This window comes from Cibotium barometz, chromosome 28 (assembly GCF_041138505.1).
Source record: "Cibotium barometz isolate CiBa-2024 chromosome 28, ASM4113850v1, whole genome shotgun sequence".
NCBI lineage: Eukaryota > Viridiplantae > Streptophyta > Polypodiopsida > Cyatheales > Cibotiaceae > Cibotium > Cibotium barometz.
In genome coordinates this window covers 37,384,217-37,408,894 of record NC_141073.1, presented here as the reverse complement: position 1 = coordinate 37,408,894, position 24,678 = coordinate 37,384,217, and the positions used below count along the sequence as shown (strand labels likewise).

The window sequence follows — 24,678 nt, the reverse complement described above, 5'->3', positions numbered from 1 at the left end:
ACCGGCGCAATTAGTGGGGGCAACCTCCCAAGAGCTCCTCTTCCCATATATAGAGAAAGGTGAGTGACCTGTTCACTCACTTAGTCTGGTCCTTGCTTTGTGTCATGACTCTCCTTCTTGCATCCGGTGTGGGAGACCTTTTAACCAGGTGCCTGTTTTTTTTCTCATATAATTTTGCTTCCATGTTAAATGGTTCTCTGCACCTATTCCTTTGGAACCAGCATCTGATGCACATACAGTTATGTTATTTCTAGTTCTCTGAAATAATGAAAATATGGGTTTTAAAAAAAACTGAATATATCCCATCTGGATATATGGATATATATCTCTTGATTGGACAGGGATTTTATTTTCTTGATAGTGATTTGCTAAATTGGGGGCTCAACACTTTTTTGCAAATGTTGTTAGTTAGAATCTTCTATCCTAATGAAGGGATAAACTTCTTAGGCTGCACATATGTTGCTTACACTTTTCACTACATGATTTTAATGATGTAAGATCTTGATCTTCTGCAAGCCAACCTGGCTTCATTTGTTAATTCACCATGTTTTTATAAATGTGTATCTTGTAATGATACACTAAGTAGACTACTCTCCAAGTTGCTGGTTGGTGCAATATTATGCAGATAAATATGATTGCTGACTCATCCTCTGGGTCTGATAAAAGCATGTCAGAGGCTGGTTTAGTGCAGGGGCTTGATGTACTTTGTCTACTAGCTGTGTTGGTTCTAAAATTTACTGGGTTTACTATTAGCTGCTCATACAAGCTGGGTTTTGATAACTTCTGTTCATACCTCTTGGCCTAATACGGTGGCTTTTACTTGGGGTATTGCATCTCTCTTGGTGAAATGCCATTTTTTCTCTTTCCCTAGGTAACATAAAACTGCTATGCTCTAGTTGCTCAGTTACACTGTGAACTCTTGGTTTTTGAGGTTTGTTAGCAACATCAATCTTATGTTGGTTAATACGATTGATTTGGTATACCTATTTACAGCATTCACTCTTAGATCCCTTATAACTTTGCTTAGCCTAGCTAGTTTTTTTGCTACTACTACAGTGCATCTAAAGTGATCTTTTTAGCTGCTAAACAAAAATATACACCTATAAGCTTTGGGTGTTTGGATTGCCTATCCTTCTGCTCAAACTTGATGTGCATTAGTCCTAGCCGAATACATCTTGTAGCATTTTTGCTACTTGACATGTTGGCATTATACTTTTAATGTTTTCAACTCTGCGCAGTTTCTAGGAGGAAGATTGAGTTCTCCTCTGGTCTATCTAACTGTGAGATTTTGAGTCTCCTCTCCTGTTACAACTTGGGTATTGTTTTGGGACATATGACTTTTATCCTATTTTCAGCTTTGGTTTACTACTTTCTTGATAGATTTCTAGCTCTACCTTTGTCTAGATTGTTTTTTGCCATTGGGTTATATGATACTTTGCCTTTAATCTGTTTGCATGGGAGGCTCTCTAAAGACTATGCCTATTGATATACTATTTAACATTATGCTCTGCATGATAGCAGGATTGGAATGATCTTTCTGCTAGGCCATGTTTCCTTTTGAGCTAATAGTATGACTTCGTGTTTGCATATACTGGTAGAAATGATAGTAGCTCCTAAATGGATGTTTTCCCTCAGCTAAGTTTTGACTGTTGAAGAAAATCACTTTGTAGAAGTCTCCGGTTTTGTTGGACCTAGAGATGATGATGATTCCTATTCTTTGTAAAAAGGTTGTCATTGTCCATTCTTGTATGGTCAAAAAGCCTTAGTTGTTTTCTTTCCCTTGTTGTTTGTAAAGAGTACTCAAACCTTGTTATTGTATGGTTGAGACTCTAATGTATCAAGGGGGGATGTTGTTAGGCTTAAAATTTTTACTAGAGTGCCAAGTTTGGCTTAAGGGACTCGGGGTGTTAGAAATATAAGCCCAACTTGTCCCTTAGCCATAAATCAAATGTGCATAGGATAAAATGTTAGCTTAAGATAAAATCAAAGTGGGTAGCATCACTCCACATGTCAAGGGGCATCCCTACATCAAAGGAGTCATGGAGCATCTTTAGGAGAAGCATCTAGCTCATCTACATCATCAGTGATGTCATCCAAGATTGGATCCAAAGGCTATATAAGCCCATGTAGCACTCACATTTGGTAATGAAGCAATGCAATGATTTCTCATATTATGAGTGGCTCAAATCTCTTCCCACATTGATTTCCTTCAACAATGGAGTGAGGATACGCCAACAGATGAGCTAGTGCACCCACATTCGGGAGTTGCAATGCAGCTCGAAGGCAAGATCCAACCACACATGATTCAGTAAAGGCTAAGGTAAGATCGCGACTTGAACAATGGTATAGCACCTGTATAATAAAGTTGGAAAATTTAATGGTTCTCCCCTTTTGTGAGAGAAAAATGTGGATTCTTTGACATGCTTTAAATATTTGAAGGGAACATGTGTGGATAGTAACATAAGATACGTGTTCTAAAAGAGCATGTTACTTTGTTTCCCACATACTAGGTCAAGAGAACTTGGCCTGCATTGCATAGATTCCATAACACATGGCATGCTTGTATACCTCTATCCAAGGGACTACACGCAATTGCCATTCGTGGCTCAAGGGTATCTTGATGCATATTTGAAGGTGTTGATCACTTTTATGGGCTACTTTTGGTAGAGCACCAACATAGAGATGACGATTTTGGTCTCTTTTGTACATTAATCATAAACCCACTATGTATGAAAAATTGAACCGACCATGCCCTATAAATATTTACTTATTATGCAAAATCAAGTGCATGGATTCGAGTCTACCAATGCAAATACCTAAAAGAGTGTGTGAAAGAGGGTTTCACCCCAATGTTCTTACGAGGCATCTTGGAGAGAATATCTCCCATACAAATATGGTATTTCACTTGTTCATGAAATCATGCAATGTCCAACATAAGTTTGGGTGGAGAGAGAGAGAGAGAGAGAGAGAGAGAGAGAGAGAGAGAGAGAGAGAGAGAGAGACTTTTCAATCACAAGTTTATCTCATAGAAGAGTACCTTAAAGATATACTAAGATATTCAACCCCTCAAAATGCAAGACCCTAAGAAGAGCACATATGCTACTTGAAGAAGTGTGTTTTGCTTGAAATTTTATAAAGTCCAATGGAATATTCTCTCATGTATTTAAAAATGCACATAATGTGTAAAAGATAACAACTTAAACCATTCCAAATGAGCATCAAATACCTTCATGAGTAGTGCTGGGCCATGAGTTTGAGAGAGAGAGAGAGAGAGAGAGAGAGAGAGACTTTTCAATCACAAGTTTATCTCATAGAAGAGTACCTTAAAGATATACTAAGATATTCAACCCCTCAAAATGCAAGACCCTAAGAAGAGCACATATGCTACTTGAAGAAGTGTGTTTTGCTTGAAATTTTATGAAGTCCAATGGAATATTCTCTCATGTATTTAAAAATGCACATAATGTGTAAAAGATAACAACTTAAACCATTCCAAATGAGCATCAAATACCTTCATGAGTAGTGCTGGGCCATGAGTTTGATGCTAGGATGGGTTATGGGGTAGAGGGATTCATCCAAAGTGGCACATTTTTATTGACATACACCTACAAGACTTTATAAAGCAAGTTCTTATGCATAGGTCTTGCTTCTCCCTACTCCTCCCTCCATCACAAAATTGGTCATTCCTTGAAAGGTCTAAATGCAAAAGCTTGGAGTTCTGAGGGAATAACAATCTTTGCCATACTTTTCCTATCAATCTAATGTAAAAAAGTTTTTAAAACGAGGCCAACATTGGTTTTCATGTAAGTGCCACTAAATAGGCCCTTTATTTACGGGGTTGTGGTTACACTTATGAATATTTCAAAAATGAGTAGAGACACTCATCCACATTGTGTAGCCCTTAGAGTGTGCACACAACAATTGAGAATATCTCACCCACTAGGACTACCACTTATGATTGAGTTCTTTTTTTCTTTTGCGATGATTTTTTACTCACACACCCTTTTAACCCACCCCTTGGTGGAGTGGGGAGAGGAATGAGCTCAATTCAAAAATATGTCCCTATGGGTAGAGGTCCTAGCTCTAGCATTGGTGTCCCCACCCCTAATTTAAACAAAGTTAGAGAGATAAAACCCTAAACACGTTACATTTTAAAGGCTCCAACAAATCCAACAAACTCACAAACGTAAGGTTTTTCTTTATGCTCACCTAACTGGGGGGTCCATGACCAAGTCTAATCCAAAAAAAGAAATTAAAAGTGACAGCGGGAAAAAGGCACCGTAGAAAGTGTAAGATTTTCTTTGTGTAAATTGAATACATGGTCACCACAAAATAAAAGAAAGAGTAAGATTTCTTTGTGTAAATTGAATACATGGTCACCACAAAAAATAAAAGTAACATTTTCTTTCAATCTTGAAATCATGGTGTAGATTGAATCCATGACCACACTTTTACTTTTTTATTATATATAGTAGGATAAGATGACACGTGTGACATCACCAACCCTTTAAAAATCACTCAACTCACCCACTTATATTAGATAATATCACTATTTCCATTATAGTACTATAGATAGATATAAATTTTCATAATATCACTTACATTAGACAATATTACTATTTCCTTTATAGTAGTATAGATAGATATAGATTTATAATTATGTAGGAGAAATAATAAACATACAATGATTAAAGAAGTTGTGCAACTTTGGTCATACATAGTCTCAATTAAATGTGGGCTTCAAAGTAGTGTTTGAGAAACATTTTTTAATGAAATATAAACACTTTTTTCCATTTTCACCAAGCTAAAATTTGAATAAACTAGCCATACTTTTGAAAAATTTATAATTGCATCTTTTTTAATCGATTCAAATCCATTTACGAAAGATCTCAATCGGCCATTTTTAGTTTTAATCAACTGAAGGTAAGGCACACCTTTCATGAACACTGCTTCGAACTTTGTGCAGGGCCTACATGTCAAATCCATGTGATCATTGATGTAGCAAAAGCCATGTGTAAAGGGCCTTACATACACTAGTAAGAGTCTTAAAGTTGGCTTTAATTGTAATGGAGCATATTCATGATGTGGTTGAAAGGGCAAGCTAGTAGAGGAAGGACGTTTGGTGGAGGGAGCACTCCACAAGTAATGCCTGGACACTAAATTTAGAGACGTTGCAATTTTGTATTTTTTTTAAAAATTTGAGAAAATAAAATTTAGAGGTGAAAACAAAAATGTTATGGGTCCATTGTCAATAGTTTGTAGGTTTTCTGTGAACGTTGAATAGGGTGCATGTGTTAGGTCAAGGTGATGTAGGAAAAAGAGGACGTGGGATTGAACCCGGAGCCGGTATCGACTTGAGTGGCAGCTCAAATTTAGTACAAACTCTCACAGAAAGAAGTAGGATTGAAATTGTGTATAGCTTACAGGTGTGGCAAGAGAGGGTAATGAGAGAGAGAAAATTTAGTACAAACTCTCACAAAAAGAAGTAGGATTGAAATTGTGTATAGCTTACAGGTGTTGCAAGAGAGGGTAATGAGAGAGAAAAAAAGTAGATGTGAGAGAGAAATTCTAGAGACCCCCTTTCCTTTTTTATTCTTAATTAAGATGATTTTTAAGAAGAAAAGGAAAGGGGGTTTCTAGAATTTCAAAGGTTAAAAATAAATGTGTGATTTTTCAAAGTTGAGGAATGAGGATGGGTCGGGTGTCGTGGTCGTGGCCGCGTTGTAGTGGGTAGAAAGGCCCGACCCGGCACCAAAATGGTTCGTCGGTTGGCAAGTCAGAAGTGTGGCCGACACGCAGGAGTAGGTAAGCTCCCCCACCAAACTCCTGCACAGATAAACCTACATATTCACGACATGTATTCTGCTTTTCCGCCCACCCCTTTGCCCTCTCGCTTTGCTTTTCCGCCCGCACCCAACCATGAAGATCGAGCGCGTCTCGACACGCCTAGTGATGCCCGAAGCCCCTGCCCCTGCCGCCGATGGACCTCCTGTCCTAGTGCCCCTCAGCAGCTCCGATCTGGTGGTTCCCCGCGTTCATGTAGAGGTTCTTTACGCCTTCCAGGCTCCCGCCCCGCCCACCGCCCTTCTCGAAGCGGGCCTTTCCAAGATCCTTTGCGAGTACAGGGAGTGGGCGGGCCGCCTTGCCAAGGATCAGTCCGGGCGCCCGGCCATCGAGCTCAACGATGCTGGTGCTGTCCTCATTGAAGCCCAGGCACATGGACCCCTACATGATATGTGGCCCTTCAACCCTTCCCACCTCCTCCTGGACCTCATCCCCATCAACAGAGGAGTCCCAGAGCTATTGCTCATCCAGGTACTTGTTACTTTTATTGAGTGTTTATATTCTGCACTGTGAAAATCAATATTACTAGCCCTTTCAATGAACTCACTCTGAAGGTGTGCTTCATGGAGTTTCAAAGCAAAGGCTGTATTATGTAGCATCTTAGAACCTAGTTACATGCAGCACTCACGCCTTGTTCCTTGCTTGAAAATTCCAACTAAGAGATCATAGACTTAACAGACTTGACAGTCTGCTTAATCTTGATTTCCTGGATTGCACGAACTTAAATGGGTCACCAACTCTCTTAATCCAGTCCTGTGGATGAAAGAGTCAAAAAGGTAAGAAATAACCTCTATGGTATACAGAACCAAAAATTGCAGCCAGTGCCTTACTGTCTTCTGCAGCAAACATTACTATTGTCCAGCATGTCCTACTGTGGTGAATCACCCATGATGCACACCTCTAATAGCGTCGGAAATCTTGTTGTGCTGCTGAAAACTGGATACAATGATGTGGGGCCATGGGGCCATTTTATATGGCCCCATACATGCTGTGCAAAAAACAGCCGACTTGGCCTACATGTCCACGACCAGCCCACTCCAGCAGTCGGCTAGCTGCGCATAGTCGGTCAATATGCAGGAGAGGTCGGGGACCACATAGGGAAGTCGGCCAGCAACCAGATCATCCGACCAGCAGTTGGTCACCATCTGGATCAGCTGGGGTGCAGAAAACTGCCTCCCACACCATGGGAAAAATAGGGAAAAATGGGAAAAAAATACGGGGAGTGAGGAAAAATGAGAGAACACCTATACAGGGCGGGCACACCCACAACAGAGGCCTTGGTGTTTGTTAGAGACATGAGATGACTTCTAACACCCCCTCTCAGCTCCTGGCTGTGAAATCAACCCTAGGGAGCTGGAGTGCCGCCTGAGCGTAGCCTGAGGTAGAGACTTCGTGAAGAGGTCCGCCGCATTGTCCTCCGTTGAACAATAAAGTAGCAAGATGTCACCAGCCAAGATCTTCTCACGTACAAAGTGATACTGTATCTCTATGTGCTTGGTCCGGGCATGGAAGACCGGGTTCCGAGCAATAGCTATACAACTCTGGTTATCACACTGGATGACTGTGGGCTCCTTCTGCGGAAACCCAATCTCGCCTAGCAGGGTAGCTCCATGACACCTGACTCCCGAAGCCACCTGGGTACTCGAACGGATCGTGGAGCCGCTTGCCGTTGCGGGGGCTCTACTCCAGCTACGGGCTCAACCTTCTATACAGACTGAGGTTGATCAACTGGAGCAATAGTCTGAGAATCATCATCAGACTCTTCTAGATCTCCAAGAAGTGGCGGCTCCTCGACAATGGATACTAGAACATGCTCATCAAAGACCACATCCCGGCTGACAACAATCTCATTCCTCTCTGGATCATACAATCTGTATCCCTTGGAAAGAGAATTATACCCCACAAATATAAGCTTGCGGGATTTGGAGTCAAGCTTCCCCCTCTGCTTCTTCGGAATATGTACATACACATCCCTCCCAAAAACACGGAAGTGCGAGACATCAGGTTTCCTATCAAAGTATGCCTCAAACGGAGTCATATTAGGTACTGAAGTCGTCGGAGACCGGTTGAGGGTATGGACAGCCGTTGCCACAGCCTCTCCCCAAAGTGGACGAGGAAGATCACAATGCTCCAACACGGTCCTCGCCATCTTCACCACGGTCCTGTTTTTGCGTTCTACAACTCCATTCTTTGAAGGCGATCCTGTATTGGCCAGTTCCCTCTTGATGCCATGATCTGCACAAAATCTGAGAAATACATTCGAGGAGAATTCACCCCATTTGTCAGCCCTGAGAGTCTTTACCTGCAATCCAGACTCTTTTTCCACTATCATGTGCCAATCCTTGAACTGTGCAAAAGCTTGGTCCTTCTGTGAGAGAAAGTAGACCCATGTGAATCTGGTACAGTCATCAACAAGCAGCATAAAATAGAGAGATCCTCCCAATGATGGTGTCTGTTGAGGTCCACACAAGACAGTGTGAATCAACTCCAATGGTTTTGAAGCCCGCCTGGAAGCCTGCTTCGGAAAGGATTCCCTGTGCTGCTTACCACGTATGCAAGAACTGCAATGTCCTTGCCTGCTGCCAACATCTGGCAAGCCAACCACCATCTGGTCCCGGAAAGCTCGCCACAGTGCATCCACATTTAAGTGGCCAAAACGAAAGTGCCACAGATCTCCAACCTGAGAATCTGTCAATGAGGAGAGTGCAGAGAGCTTGTAGATACCATTCTCCACACCGCCTTCCCAAACAACCTGGCCAGTCTCACGGTCCCATAGAGCAACTGAATGCTCCTCAAATTCCACCCGAAAGCCAGTCTTGCATACTTCATGCACTGATAGAAGATGAAAACCAAGAGCAGGGACGTAAAGAACACGGGAGGCATGCTTGCCCCCCTTGCCGTCGGAAATAATCTCCATCCGGCCCTCACTGTGTATCGGAATGGTGGAGTTGTCGCCAATGAAAATGTGACCTGACTGTCGTTTCAGATCCAAAAAGAAGTCACGGGACAGAGTCATGTGCCTCGAAGCACCACTGTCAAGAATCCATTCCCGGGTATCCTTCGCGGTGAAGCCAATTGCCGCCTCGCTCGAAGACGATGAAGCATCGGAGTCCATCATCTCTAAGTGCACAAATGCAGGAGTCTTTGCAGCTGAGGCTGAAGAATCAGCACTCTTCCCAGTCCGCTTAGGACACTTCCTCCAATAGTGGCCTTTCTTGCCACAATCATTGCAGGACCGCTCGGCCTTCAGTTTTTCTCGTTCTGTGTCAGGCTTCTTCTCAGAAGACTTCTCCGGTGAAGCCTTCCCTTTGTCCTTGTTGTTATTCCGGCCTTTCGGCCGTTGGCCAGTTAAGGCCTCCGAACCTCCGCTGTGAGGAGGGTTCGTGAAACGTTCCTCCTGGTCCAAGACCATGGGCACAAGCTCCTCCCAGGTAATGGTGCTGAGTCTGTGTAATATGCGGAAGCTTCGGAGAAGGATCGGTACTTCAAAACTCAGAAAACAGCACTCTTTTCGCGACGGAATTAACGCACAACTGAAAGACGATGTGCAGAAAAATAGAGAGAGAAGGGGGAGATGGAGAAGGACACAGTATTGGGTCCCAATTACCCTCTGTAGGGCCCCCACCACGGATGGTGTATTTGCTTTATTAGAATGATGTAAATCTGAAACAAATACAAAGTACTTGACCTTTTCTTGGCTGGAAAACCTGCCCTTGACCTTCAGTCCTTCACCCCTTAGCTTTAGCAAACCCTTGGCTGTCCTGGCCCTTGAATGCTTGAGGCTCTTGGTGAATTGTGAGATGATTAATGGGATTATGGGCTGGGGTATTTATACCCCCTCTTGCATCCAGTCGGCTGGCTTCAGGACAGCCCACGACTGAGTCTTGTAATAATTGTGGTCACACTTTAATAAAGTGTTTTCACACTTGTCTGATGGCTGTCCAGCCTGCGCCTGACTCTGGGACAGCCTCCTGGCTGCTGGGCAGGCTGCGCATAGGTGTGGGGACTGCCCCTACACCTGGCTGCCTACTGTCTAGGGCTTTTACCCTCTGTCGGCTGCCTGTCCAGAGGCTCTGGAGCTGGCCGACTGCCCCTCCAGCCCTTGCCTTGGCTGGTGGGCAAAGTCTTGGGCCCTCCTGGCCCCTTGGGGGTGGTTCTACACCTCCCCCATGCCCATCTAAGTATGCACATGCAAATACCTACACTGGGGTAGCCCTATGGGCTGGCCCCATCTCTACATGCAAACTACATGCCTACAGAGGCCTGGCATCCAGTTGCAAACCAGATACTCAGCACATCTGACATCATTCCAGAGGGAGACTCACAGCGCGGACTGGCACTGCTTCATGTGCAGGACAATGCACACCTGACCTTGGACTCATGTGCAGGACAATGCACACCTGACCTCGGACGACTGAGATGGATCCCTGGCTGACTCGTCCCGGACTGGGCTCACATGGGACCAGTTCACCATCCCAGGTCCTGCACCTTCTGTACAGAATGTCCACGTGGCATCCAAGTGCGGGATGCACGTGACATCCCCTTCTGCTTAACTTGACGGAAGCTGCATAGCCTCCAAATAATCCGTCAATAAAGCCGGATAGTCTTCGAAAAATTCCTTGTCGAGCCATACCGCTTCATGAGTTCCTCGGTCCTGAAACTTCGTGAGGAACTGTCGTAGTCTTCGGCCTGAGCCATGCTTGAAACGGTGCAGAAGGATCTGTTCTGGAACCATTACTTCTGCTTCATCAATGATGTCTGGTTCCGCTTCGTCTTTGACCTCTGAAGGGGGTGGACCTGCATATGGCTTTAACCAACTGACATGAAATACATCGTGCATAGTCCAACTCGGAGGTAGCTTTAACTGCATAGACACCTCATTAATCTTTTTCCGGATGGGGAATGGTCCGAAGCTCCTGAAAGACAACTTTGGGCATCGCTTGCCCACCTACTTCAATCTTTGCTTCATAATCCGAAGATATACCCAATCTCCTTCCGAAAACTTCATGTCCCTTCGGTCTTTATTGGCCTGTCGAGTGTAGGCCTCTTGCGCTTTAGCCAATCTGTCTTTAACGGACTCTAGGATCTCCTGGTAAGACTCCGTCACTCTGTTCGCCTCCGGTACTGAAGACGACGTCCTGGTTAACAACGACTGGAAAGGCCTTCCAAACGCTGCCTCATATGGAGTCCTGCCAATAGCTGAAGAAAAAGAGTCATTCAGAACAGCTTGAACTAAAGGCAAAAACGATTCCCACTTACCTTGCTGATCGTGGACATAACACTTCAGCACATCAAAGGCCAACTGGTTGTATATCTCTGTCTGGCCATCTGTCTGTGGGTGGAATGCACTGGAAAAATTCAACTTAGTACCAAAATTATCAAACAATGCCCTCCAAAAATGACTGGTAAACTTGGCATCTCGGTCTGACACTATGGTCCTAGGAATCCCACCAATTGGGTACCAATGCCAAATGAATAGCTGGGCAACATCCTCGGCGGTCACATTGGCCCTGCAAGGAATAAGCATCACAAATTTGCTGAACCTGTCAACAATAGTCAAACACTGTGTATTACGCTTACTCGGACTGGGAGGCAGATTTGTGACAAAGTCCATCGAAATGTCTTGGAAAGGACCCTCAGGAATTGGCAAAGGCTGTAACAACCCTATCTTCTTTCCACGAGGAGCTTTCACCTTTTGACAAATGTCACAGCGTTGTACATAAGTAAACACATCACGCCTCATCTTTGGCCAATAGTATTGCCGTTCTAACTTCTCCAGAGTCGAATTCATGCCCCTATGACCACCTGTAATGGCGTCATGGGCATCATGGAGAAGAGCTGCCCGGAATGATTTCATGACACACAGTCGGCCTTTGTAGTAAAGCCAACCATCGCGTATCAGAAAATGGCATGGTCCTGTGGCATCCAATGCCTGTTCCCACTGTGTACCGAATTCCTCGGAATCCGCGTACGTGTGCTTCATGTCTTCTAGTCCTGTACCAACAAGGTCCAGTCTAGTGGTCTGAATCGCAGATACTTGTCCCTTCCTGCTCAAAGCATCGGCCACTGGATTGGCCTTTCCTGGAAGGTACTCAATCATACCACCGAACTGCTGGAATATCTGACTCCAGCGGTGCTGTCGATCACTCCACTGTGCACTTGGCATCGTCTGAATCCAGCGCAATGCCTGATGGTCAGTGCGAACCTCGAAGTCACGGCCATACAAGAAATGTTTCCAATGTTTCAAGGCCTGAATGACTGCTAGGAGTTCACGATCGTAGACTGAGTAATTCTTTTCGGCGGGCAGTAACTTACGAGACATGTAAGCTACTGGATGACCATTCTATTGCAATACACCTCCAATTGCGATGTTACTCGCATCGGTGATCACCTGAAATGGTTCGTCCCACGAGGCAAGGGCTAAACAAGGCGCTTCTGACAAAGCCACCTTGAGGTTCTGGAATGCCTCCAACGCTCGTGGAGTCATTCGAATCTTTTGCCTCCTTGTTTTCACTCCCTTTAGCAGATCGGTGAGGTCTGCCGAGAGATCAGAAAACTTGTCAATGTGGGTGGAATATGCCTGGCATATACCCACAAATGATCTAATGTCATAAGCAGTCTGAGGTACTTCCCAGTGAACAATCTCGGCCACTTTAGCCGGATCAAGTCGAATGCCTTCGGCACTGATTATATATCCCAAGTAATGCACCTGGAACAGATAAAATTCTGACTTCTTTTCATTGACATAGAGCTCGTTGCTTTCCAGCAACTTAAGGACTTTCTCCACATCAATGTCATGCTGCTCAACTGTAGCTGAAAATATGAGTATGTCGTCCAGAAATATGAACACACACACTCCAATCAACTCCCGGAAAATACGCATCATCATGCGGTTAAATGTAGCTGGGGCGTTCGTCAAACCAAATGGCATGACCACAAATTCATAGTGGGCCTGTTCTGTACGGAAAGCTGTCTTGGGGATGTCCCCCTCAACAATCCGAACCTGGTGGTACCCACTCTTTAAATCCAATTTAGAGAATACCTTAGCTCCATTCAGCCTCTCGAGAATATAGTCAATTCGAGGCATCGGGAATCTGCTCTTGATCGTCAGCTTGTTGAGTGCACGATAATCGACACACAACCGAGAAGACCCATCTTTCTTCTTGACAAATAAGATCGGTGCTGCAAACGGCGACACGCTGGGGCGGATGAAGCCAGCTTGCAACAATTCTTGGAGTTGGCGGTCCAACTCCGATTCCATTGCCTTAGAAAGGCGATACGGAAACTTGCTCGGGGGTTCCGAGCCTGGGAGGAGATCAATCTTGTGATCCTCCGGTCTGGACGGGGGAAGCTGGGGAGGGAGACTGTCCCGAAGAAAAATCTTCTGGAACTTTTCATGGAGAACCGAGTACTTCTCGGAAGCACTGGCCACCGTCTGGGCTGTCTGGACGTAAATCATCGCACATTGTGCGCCTTTCCTGACTGCTCGCTTAGCCTGCAAGTGGCTTATGAGCGGAAAGTTTGGAATACCTGGCTCACACTTAATGGTCACAGGGGTGTTTGACACATTCCGATCAATCTGGAACGTGTGCTTGTCCCACTTGACATCAGGAAGGAACTTGTGAAACCACTGGATACCCAAAATTATGTCTGCTCCTACAAGAGGGGCAACCATAAAGTCACGCACAAACTCTATGCCCTGAATGACTAACTTAGCACCTAGAGCTTCATACTTGACGCTCGTTGTCATACCTGTGCTAAATCCCTCAACTTGTTTGTCCACCGGAGTCAGCTCGAAACGGGCACGCCTAGCGGCCTCTTCCGTGATCACATCCTCCGTACTGCCGCTGTCAAACAAGACAACGACTCTCTGGCCACCTATGTAGCCAAAGGACTTGAGCAATTCGTTGCGTTCATACTCCTGGTCATGGGCGCCCTTCTGCTTATCTTCGAGCTCCCGGCTAATAATTGCTCCAACTGAAGCACCGGGGGTTGAAGAACTAGGGGTAGCCGCTGGGGTCTGTGTGGGAGCTGTGCTCACCACGGAAGCTGTGGAGGCGGCGGCGGGCTTTGGAGGCTTCTTCGGACAATCCCGAGAAGTATGTCCTTTTGTGTGACAACAGTAACATCTACCCTCCTTCCTGTACTGAGCAAGCTCCTCAGCACTCAACTTGCCACCTGTCTTGCCTGCCTCCGCTTTCTGGTCTGGAGTAAGCTTGGACGCATTGTTCGAGTTCTTGGAGCCAGAGGCTCCCGGGCTCTGTCCTGGGGAAGATCCCGTCTGGTTCTGGCTTTTGCCCCCCGAGGTGTTAGCCTTGGGAGAAGCCGGCTGGGAAGTCTTGGGCTTGCCACCATTGTGTTTCATTTCTGCACTCTGCGCAAGCGAGAGTGCGTTCTCAAAGGTGGCTGGTCTAAACATACGCACCTCCCATTGGATGTGCGTGTCCAGGCCATACAAAAACTGCCCTTTCTTGTCCGCATCAGATAAGCCTAATTGTAGACACAAGGTCGAAATTCTATTGGCAAACTGAAGGACTGGTTGCGCGTTCTGACGCGCTCCCCTGAACTCGTCTTCGAGTCGCTCAAGGTAGTGGGGCGGTAAAAACCGCTGCTTAAGGTCACGGACGAACTCGTCCCACCCATAAGTTGCCATACCTGATCTGGTGTGGGCGTGAGCCCACTGAGTCCACCAAGGAATGGCCTCACCTTCCAAATACCAACTGGCTAAGATCACTTTGTCAATATCTGATTTCCTAACTGCGGCAAAGTAAGCTTCAAATTGATGTAACCATGAATACAGAGTAGTGGGATCGAGTTTACCATTATACTTACTGAAGTTCATTTTCTCGGGAAAATGATTCGAGGGCGCCGCCGGTGTCAATCTGGCGTCCAAAGCTCGGAGGTAATGCTCGTGTTCCACTCGTCGCATGGCTTCGTCTTCTCGTTGTCGAATCTCCAATGCCCGTATCTGCCTCTCAAGCAAGGAGCTTGACTGCGGCTGTGACCCCTCGAGAGGGTCCCTGTGACGAGGATCTGGTATCTGGGCTACGGAAGGAGAGGGAGGAGGAGATGGAAAACGCGACGCTGGAGAGCGAGAACGCTCCTCCAGAGCCAAAATCCGCGCCTTCTGCTCGTCCAACTTGGTTGTCTGGTCTGCGATTGCTCGCATCATCTGCTGGAACATGTCTTGTACACTCAAGCCGGGTGCCCTAGCTGGGCTGCCTGGTGCACTCTGGTCCCATGGTTTTGGTTCTCTCTCGTCGCCAAAGCTCGCCATAGCGGGAATATGCAGTTCCTTTCCGGAACGCAATCTGACCATCCACTATCTGTGTGGGAGACTTCCGGAGGCTTCCGGAGGCTAAAAACCAACCGTCCTTCGAGGGACAGGAGTCACTCCGAAAGGGGTAGTCCACCGGTGTCTAAAAACCAACTACACGAGCGAAAAATTTTCTGGTTTTCTTTGCTGAATCTTCGTCCTTGAAGTAGGCTCTGATACCACTGTAATATGCGGAAGCTTCGGAGAAGGATCGGTACTTCAAAACTCAGAAAACAGCACTCTTTTCGCGACGGAATTAACGCACAACTGAAAGACGATGTGCAGAAAAATAGAGAGAGAAGGGGGAGATGGAGAAGGACACAGTATTGGGTCCCAATTACCCTCTGTAGGGCCCCCACCACGGATGGTGTATTTGCTTTATTAGAATGATGTAAATCTGAAACAAATACAAAGTACTTGACCTTTTCTTGGCTGGAAAACCTGCCCTTGACCTTCAGTCCTTCACCCCTTAGCTTTAGCAAACCCTTGGCTGTCCTGGCCCTTGAATGCTTGAGGCTCTTGGTGAATTGTGAGATGATTAATGGGATTATGGGCTGGGGTATTTATACCCCCTCTTGCATCCAGTCGGCTGGCTTCAGGACAGCCCACGACTGAGTCTTGTAATAATTGTGGTCACACTTTAATAAAGTGTTTTCACACTTGTCTGATGGCTGTCCAGCCTGCGCCTGACTCTGGGACAGCCTCCTGGCTGCTGGGCAGGCTGCGCATAGGTGTGGGGACTGCCCCTACACCTGGCTGCCTACTGTCTAGGGCTTTTACCCTCTGTCGGCTGCCTGTCCAGAGGCTCTGGAGCTGGCCGACTGCCCCTCCAGCCCTTGCCTTGGCTGGTGGGCAAAGTCTTGGGCCCTCCTGGCCCCTTGGGGGTGGTTCTACACCTCCTCCATGCCCATCTAAGTATGCACATGCAAATACCTACACTGGGGTAGCCCTATGGGCTGGCCCCATCTCTACATGCAAACTACATGCCTACAGAGGCCTGGCATCCAGTTGCAAACCAGATACTCAGCACATCTGACATCATTCCAGAGGGAGACTCACAGCGCGGACTGGCACTGCTTCATGTGCAGGACAATGCACACCTGACCTTGGACTCATGTGCAGGACAATGCACACCTGACCTCGGACGACTGAGATGGATCCCTGGCTGACTCGTCCCGGACTGGGCTCACATGGGACCAGTTCACCATCCCAGGTCCTGCACCTTCTGTACAGAATGTCCACGTGGCATCCAAGTGCGGGATGCACGTGACAGTCTGCCACTAGTAATCAAAGAGGAGTAGAAAGCGGAATACTGAGCAGGCAAGTGGGACAGCAAAGTAATGGCCATATCTTCTGATTATATCTCCTTCCCAGCCTGGAGGACTTCCTGTTGAAGGGCCTGCAGCTTGTTAATGTGCTCCGGGATCGTTGAGGACTTTGCAGGGTTCATAACCCGCATCTGCACTTCCAAGGAAATCCTCTTCATGGGTGATACCTTGTTATAAAGAGTAGCCAAGTGCTGCCATATGTCTCTGGCCAGCGTCATATGCTTAACGTGATTGATTACTTGCGGTGTGCAGTTGAGGAAGATAAATGACCGGACCTTGGCGTTGACACGATCCCACATCTGTGTCTGTGCCTCACGGTCCTTCTTCGTTTGACAGTAACTCCCCTTCCTCTACTTCTGGCCGTGGAACCCCGATAACGATGAAATCAGCAAGGTTATATGACTCCAGCACAGACTCCATCATAACCTTCCAGATGCCGTAATTGTTCTCGTCCAACTAACAGTCCACTGGGAACGTGGGGAGAGATGGGATCTTCACATGCTTCTCAGCCAGCTTTAACAAATCTGCCATCGCGGGGATGTAATTGAAAAGGGTGGGTGGGTGGGGAAAAAAAACTTTAAACCTGCAAGTGGCTGTCCAGCAACTTAGCCCGCCTTCCTCTTGCTACTTCTCTTCCCGAACAGTCCCTAACAGTTCACCAATCAGCAACGCAACAATCCCCCTCTTGCTCAGAAAACTCCCAAGATCTTTCAAGAGCCTAGGGCTCTGATACCATGTCAAAATACGCAGCGGAGATGATAACCAAATGTGAGACCACAAGAGCAAGTAGAGTGCAGAAAATAGACAGCACAAGAGAAGGAGAGAGATAGGCATGTAACTCTCCTCTATACACAAGATCCCGAATCTGAAAAGTGGATACAATGATGTGGGGGCCATGGGGCCATTTTATATGGCCCCATACATGCAGTCGGCCTGTGCAAAAAACAGCCGACTTGGCCTACATGTCCACGACCAGCCCTCCAGCAGTCGGCCAGCTGCGCATAGTCGGCCAGTATGCAGGAGAGGTTGGGGACCACACAGGGAAGTCGGCCAGCAACCAGATCATCCGACCAGCAGTCAGCCACCATCTGGATCAGCCGGGGTGCAGAAAACTGCCTCCCACACCATGGGAAAAATAGGGAAAAAATACGGGGAGTGAGGAAAAATGAGAAAACACCTATACAGGGCGGGCACACCCAGAACAGAGGCCCTGGTGTCTGATAAAGACAGGAGATGACTTCTAACAGCTTTTATCTGTGAATTTACTGCCGATCGGGCTGTGCCTAGGGCTGTTGGCCTGCAGAATATCTCCACGACTACCTTTGATGAACAGTCGGCTGCTAGAGAAATCCCATGACTGAATAATACCAGTCGGCTGCACTGGATTCCCTGGGCGGGTGCTGAATAGGCCTTGTCGGCTGTAGTAAAAAACCCACGACTGTATGTAGCCCAGTCGGCTGCCCACAATGCTTGCTTAATGTTTGAATGCCATGCTTAATGCTCACTTAATGCTAAGAATGCCATGAATGCCATGCCACATGTACACCAATTGGGTGTGCATGTGACAATGGGCACACACCTTCATGGCCCTTCTTGGTCCCTTCAGCCGGGTGCCCATGGGTTGGTCACAGCACCATGGCCCCACTTTTAATCATTGTTAGTCATCATTAAACTTAATGGTTTTCACACATGGCATGACACATTTGCCCGGGACTTGGACAAGGACTTTACACCTTACCTAGCCTTCCCAGACACTTGACCATGGGTCTAATAAGTGTTTTGTTTGACGTGTACAAACATTACATCTTGCAAAGAGGGTTACATAGACTTGTGCCACAGGTGCGACTGGACGTAACCCTATTAACCTAGATGGTGTGTGGTGACTCGTCTCTTGGACTAGGGCTCACAATATGCTCGAGGCCCATCAAAAAAGGGATCCTTTGTCCTAGGATGTCCTGCGTTCACCAAACATTGCTATCTTCTGCCCGATCCTGCCTTCAACCCATGCATAGGCCCACTCTGGCTACTAGAACTCTTGTAGGAGGCTTCATGATTGATTAATTGATTCTCAATTAGGGTTTGACGAGCCTATTTACAGCCCACAGCCCTCATGACTTTTCAGTGTTTGCCATTCAGCTGCTGTGGGCTGTTCAGCTGCTTTAGGCTCTTCAGCTGCTGTTGGCCTTCCATATTGGTGAGTACACAGATCTGCCTGCCCAACCCGATAGCTGTCTGCCCATTGTCCACAGTGTCCACCCACTAACATTTTCTTAGTAAACATACACGTTTCCTCTTCATTACTCATCAAGCCGGAAAATTACTTGTAAAAAATTTACGTTATTTTTGTACCAGCTCATTCTTTTTGAAGCAGCTCTCAATTGGCCATTTTTGGATTTTCAACCGGCTGAAGGATAAGCTAAGGTTACCCTTTCCCAAACATTGGTCTTGGCCTTGCTGCCCATACTGTTGCCTGCATTTTTGTGTGCTGTTGTCGTGTTAGCATCCTGCAGGGTCCCCTCCCTCAGATCGCCCCTGCAATGGTCTGATCTACTCCTTGAGATTGGTCTACCATGAGTCCAGGTAACCAAGGAGAATTCTGGTCCAAGTTGTTTAGCTAAGGCATTACGAGTGCATACAAATCAAGAAGCTATCAAGAAATCGACTTTTAGCTACATGCTCAAACAACTGTCCTTCCACCTATGGCTGCCCGTCGTGGGTGTGTATAGCCCATAGAACCCCGTGACGAGGGAAAACAGCCCAGAGGTTTCTGGAAGGAATCATCAAGGAAGACTTAAACTGTTCCACTCCAAAAAACGAACTCTACTTGGATCAAGTCACTCCCCAAACCATGACCCCACAAAGTACAACGGCGAAGGATTAACGCCTTGCGCGATGGGGTAGGAAGCCGGTGGGGCAGGGAAACACACTATATTCTCTAGAAGCAAACCCCATTGGCCTATGCTATAAAAACATAATGTCTACCAATGCTTGCTTTCCCCTTGTGTGTTTGTTCCTTCTCTCACACAGATGCCTGAGAGGTGAAAGAAGTTGCCATAGTAAACAAGTGCTCCAGTCGTATCCAAAATTGATGAACCCAAGTGCCTATCTTATTCTCAAAAGGGGTCTTTCTACTGCTATGTCATAATAAAATACGTGCTGAATCTGGGAATCACTAAAAAGGAGGAGGAACAAACACACTTTACGCGTGAAAATATGAAAATAGTGGTGAGGAAAAACTTACCCCTATTCCGTGTACAAAAGGAGGGTTGCGAAATCTGCCTCCCAGCATGTTTGTTCCATGCTTGAACAAAGGAGTCAACCTCTAGCTTGAAAAAAAAAAGAAGAAGCTCGTATTACTTTTCTCTTTTAAAAAAACAGGCGTCTCCCTTCTAGAACCCCAAAAATGGCAAAAGTTGCTCTATTTAGAAGGTTTTTTCTAAAAAAAACAGCACTCATGCTTTCGGTTTTAGAAATCGCATCAAACTTAGGAACTCGTGCTTTCCTCTCCCTGGAGGCATGTTCTAACAGCTCTGCAGTCCACGTGCACATGTACATGCTCTATTTAGAAGGTTTTTGTAAAAAAACAGCACACATGCTTTCAGTTTTAGAAACTGCATCAAACTTAGCAACTCGTACTTTCCTCTCCTTGGCGACCTGTTCTAACAGCTCTCTGCAGTCCACGTGCCCATGTACATGTGCACACCTGATTTGACCGCTCTCTTTGCTGGCCGCCGTGGTCTCAAACTCTCTGACTCTCTACCGTGCATCATCTGCCCTATTGCTGCCCTGTAGGAAGCTGGCATGTCATGTTTTTCACATCATACCAGTCTGCTGCACACATAACCATTGTGTGCAGGTTGTAACCACAGTTTCAGGACACTAAACTCAGCCCCTTGGCCCATGTAGATAGTACGTGTCAAGGATAGATAGCTAAGCAAAAAACACAACCCATATGGGAGTTAAACCCGAGAGAAATTAGGGCTTCGTATGGATTCTTTGGACATCTAAACATGCGATTCTCACATCTTCCCCCACTCCACAACCAAACATGTCAGCAGAACCCTAAAAATTCTTGAGATGAAAACTTACGCATAGCGTAGAGAGATATACCTTCAACAAGTATGCATCAAATCAACCTTAGCACAAAAGTGTAGAGAATACTTGGTTCTTGTGAATCCATGGATAGCGAAACAGAAAAGCTTACTGAGACCTCCTTTCGTGCGTCGCGATACCTTCCGCACGTAGATCACTCTGATACCAAGTGTTCCAACCCCATGGATCTCGTAAACACAAAACATAAGTGATTAGTACAAATCCCCTAAGAGGGGTGCAGGCTAGCTTACCTCCCAACTACAGGTTCTATGCTTCGAGCCACCGCTAAGATCTGACTCCCACAGATCCATGCCAGTCTACCCCATAGAGGCCTTCGGCATGCCAATCTATGCTCTGCCACTTTTGCGTGGCTGGAGTCTTGGTCGAACTCTAACAATAGTGAGGTTATGACAACAGTAATCTATGTTTCACTTATATAGTGCCCACTGCTGCTATAAATAACCATCTTGCTATAAATTGCTAGTACACATGGATTTATTAATAATAACCCTAGCCACCTGTATTAGCTTGCGTTCTCCTAATTGTAGGGCTCCCCTAACCCTTCCGGATTAGGCTACTAATCTCGAGGATTAGCACTAGGTACGTAACATGCCCTTTCCGGCTCTTTCCTTGGAGGCTGCCTAATCATGGCCATGGGCTGTACTAATTCTGATTGTATTGTGAAGGTGCAGTATACTCTCCCTCTCTAAGACTGCAGTTGTCCTCGGTTGTAGATCTTTTTTTTCTCAAGAAAAGGTCCTATTAGTTGGAAAAAGGCATCTTCTCTACACAGACTGCAACCCTCAAAGGAGGTCAAGAAATTGAGAAACCCTTATACAAAATCAAAAAACATGAAACAAAGAGGGGAGCTTTCTCCTTGGCTGGCCACTCTTGGAGGGAGACTACATCGAGGGAGAAAGGGGGAGGAGCCACACTTGGGGCTTATAATGCTTGAAGAGTCCTGAGGCCCCTTGAACAGTTGTACAACTTCCAAATGTGTATTGTACAAAAGAATTGACAAACTGAAGGTAGCTCTGACTTGTACCTTGAGAATTTTAATGAAGATCTGGGTCATGTTTTGAAGCTAACATTACACCCTTTGTCTTTTCATGCTAAAAAACACCTTCAGACCAAGCACCTCATAATGCAGTATGTGTCATTGGTCTAGCACCTCCGGATGAAGTACAAACCACATGATATCCCTCTTGCATAAGCACTCATAATAAAACATTTTACCGAGAACTCTTGTGATCAACTCATCTAGATGTTACAAAAACGTCTCCATCTACTAGTGCACGTCATAATAATTTTGGCCTTGCTTTCCTCTTTTTCTTTTATTCTTGTTTGTGCATTTTGTGTTGTTTTTTGGGTCCACACTCGTCAGAATCAAGCAGAATTGGATTAGAAAACGATCCTCTCTGTGATCTGTTTCATTCGACTGTGATATCTTTAGTAATTCGGCTAGCCCTATTAACTAATAGTCTTTCTGGTACGTTGCCATGTCATGGCTGCTGACATTCTCAAAATTAAAGTGCAAATAGTCTTTGAATCCCACAAAGTTAATTTGAAAGGCATCAGTCCAAGACAGTGTGGGGAAATCAGCTAGAAAAGCACATCTATAAAACGTGATCCCAGTCTTCATTGTAGCACTCAGTCTTTTCAGCTTCAAGCACACCCGGAGCAGCAAGCATCCTATTTCCTTGCTATTGGGAGGAGCCTCATAAGAGAGGTTTGAGTTGTTGAGTCCCTGTTGACATGATTTTTTCAGCCTGTACACAGTTGGTACAAGAAGTTGTGTTTTGTTGTAGAGTTGTTTATGCTTGTATAGGTCAGCAATATGGCCATTTTGGGAGCAAAATGCCTTTATCTGTATTGTTCTTTTTTATGCGTGATATCATTGAGAATGTCTGGTAGTTTGGTCTTTTGCAGTAGAGGAGATTCACATTTATTTTGCCTTTTGCAGTTGACAAGATTTACATGCGGGGGAATGACCTTGGGTGTAGCACGGCATCACCAGGTGGCAGATGGAGAAGCTGCAAGTGAATTCATGGATGCTTGGGCCCTGACTGTGCGAGGGCTGCCAATACCATTCTCTCCCTTGCATGATCGCTCTGCCTTAATGGCAAGGGATCCTCCACAGCCTGTATTTGATCACATCGAATACAAGAAGCCACCTCCAAAGCCAGATGGATCAATAACCACAGAATACCCAGATTTGGCTATAAAGAAGCTGCATTTCAGTGCTGAGCTACTCAAGAAGATCAAGGCAGAAGCTGTGAAGGGTGCTGCAGAAGGTGTAGTCTACACGACTTTTGAGAGCCTGCTGGCACATTTATGGAAGTGCATCACAAGAGCTCGGGGACTAGAAAATGAAGAGGGAGAAACAAGGGCTCTTGTGGCCGTGAACGCAAGAAAACGGCTCAATCCTCCACTCCCTAAAGGGTATTTTGGTAATGTGATGTGCCATACATGCCCCCATACCACAATCAAGGGTTTATTAGATAAACCTCTCTCGTTTGCTGCCACCCTTGTGCATGATGCCATAAAAAATGTAAGCAGTGATTATGTTCGCTCTGCCCTGGACTTCATCGAACTCCAGCAGAAGAATCCTGTGCAAATAGCTAGAACCAATAGGACAGTGTTGACGCCGAATTTGAGTGTGACTAGCTGGGTGACGCTGCCTTTATACAATCTAGACTTTGGGTGGGGCACCCCCGTGTTTGCTGGAAACCCCTTCATTCCCTTTGAAGGCCTTGTGATTCTTGCCCCCACTCACAAGAAAGATGGTAGCGTCGATGTTGTTCTGGGTCTCTTTGCCCCCGACATGGAAAAGCTCGAATCTATATGCTTTAACTTGGATAGTTGATCTGCGCGAATCTATATGCTTTAACTTGGATAGTTGATCTGTGTAAGAATATCCTTTCAAGCTGAGATTTTCTGATCAGCAATAGCTTTCAGAAACGCATTATGCAGACAGTTAATCCCTGTAAAAAATAAAGATATCAATGCTCATTCCTTTATTGGGAAGGGTTTGATTTCTGGTTGGGTGAATGGCATAATTTTTCTTTTCTAGAGACCCATGCGTGGTGATTGGATATGTAAAGAATGTTCTCCAATTGGAGATGTGCTTACATTGAGATTGGAAAGGAATAATGCTTATATGGAGAATGGAAAGGTATGATGCTTTACTCATGGGTTTTAGCAGTCTGTTCACAACTTCAATCCATTGTTATGGGATCATTGATTGCTTTATCTTTGTACATATAAATGTGAACCTAGCCATTGGATCTAGATGAGTGCCATGAGATCAGAATTTTTTTTTCTCAACTTTATCCCCGTGAAGAGGGTGACCGGTGTTTAGAAATATTCAAAAACAGTGACAAGCGAGTTAAAGCAGATGCTGGTCGTGAGCTTCCCCGGCTGCTGAGGCTGCGCCCTTTCCTTTCCCTCCTTCGTGCGCCCTGCTGCGCTGTCTTCTGCCCGTCTCCTCCACTCCTTTGCTGCCCGCCCCCCCTCCTCTGTGCGCCGTGGCTTCCCCCTTTGTTGCCTGCCTGCAACCCCCCTTGTCCTGCTTGCCATTACCCTCTCTGTTGCGCCTTGCCCGCCTCTTCTTCCTACTTGTTGCCCTACCTCCGCCTGCTGCCTGGCCTTCCCCTTCTTTTCCCGTTTAGCCTCAGCGTCGGAATCTTGTTCCTGGTGTTCGGGCTTTTTTTGCTCAGATTAGCATCATAGGCGGGCGAACCATTAATTTTACAGAATCTGAGAAAAAGACACCAAAACGACCCTCATTGCCAGCATCTTCCGGTCACATCCATCCCGTCTCTAGGCCTGTGATTGGGTAACTTGCAGTGTTGGTAGACGTTGCTCCTAGGGTCATGGTGCTTGCTCTCGACAGTGAGCTTATTCAGGACTTTCTGTTGCTTTTGAGACCTAACGGTCTGACGAAGCAACGTAGGCCTAACCAATGTCAAGTTTGTCACAAGTAGGGACACTTTGCTATGGATATCGACCTATTGTAGGAGATGTGCACACAACTCTTAGGTGACACGGCCTAAGGCTCGCTCTTAGCGAGGGTTCCCCCAGGACTGGCGAGTCATC

General features: G+C 46.0%; 1 protein-coding gene across 1 annotated transcript; it reads left to right on the top strand.

Moving 5' to 3' along the window:
• Positions 1-5,688: 5,688 nt before the first annotated feature.
• On the top strand, positions 5,689-23,772 carry LOC147622801 (agmatine coumaroyltransferase-2-like). Its single transcript, XM_086822446.1, has 2 exons — positions 5,689-6,315; positions 22,544-23,772. Exons 1-2 carry the CDS (start codon positions 5,920-5,922, stop codon positions 23,444-23,446), a joined length of 1,299 nt encoding a protein of 432 aa, XP_086678572.1. The 5' UTR covers positions 5,689-5,919; the 3' UTR covers positions 23,447-23,772.
• Positions 23,773-24,678: the final 906 nt, after the last annotated feature.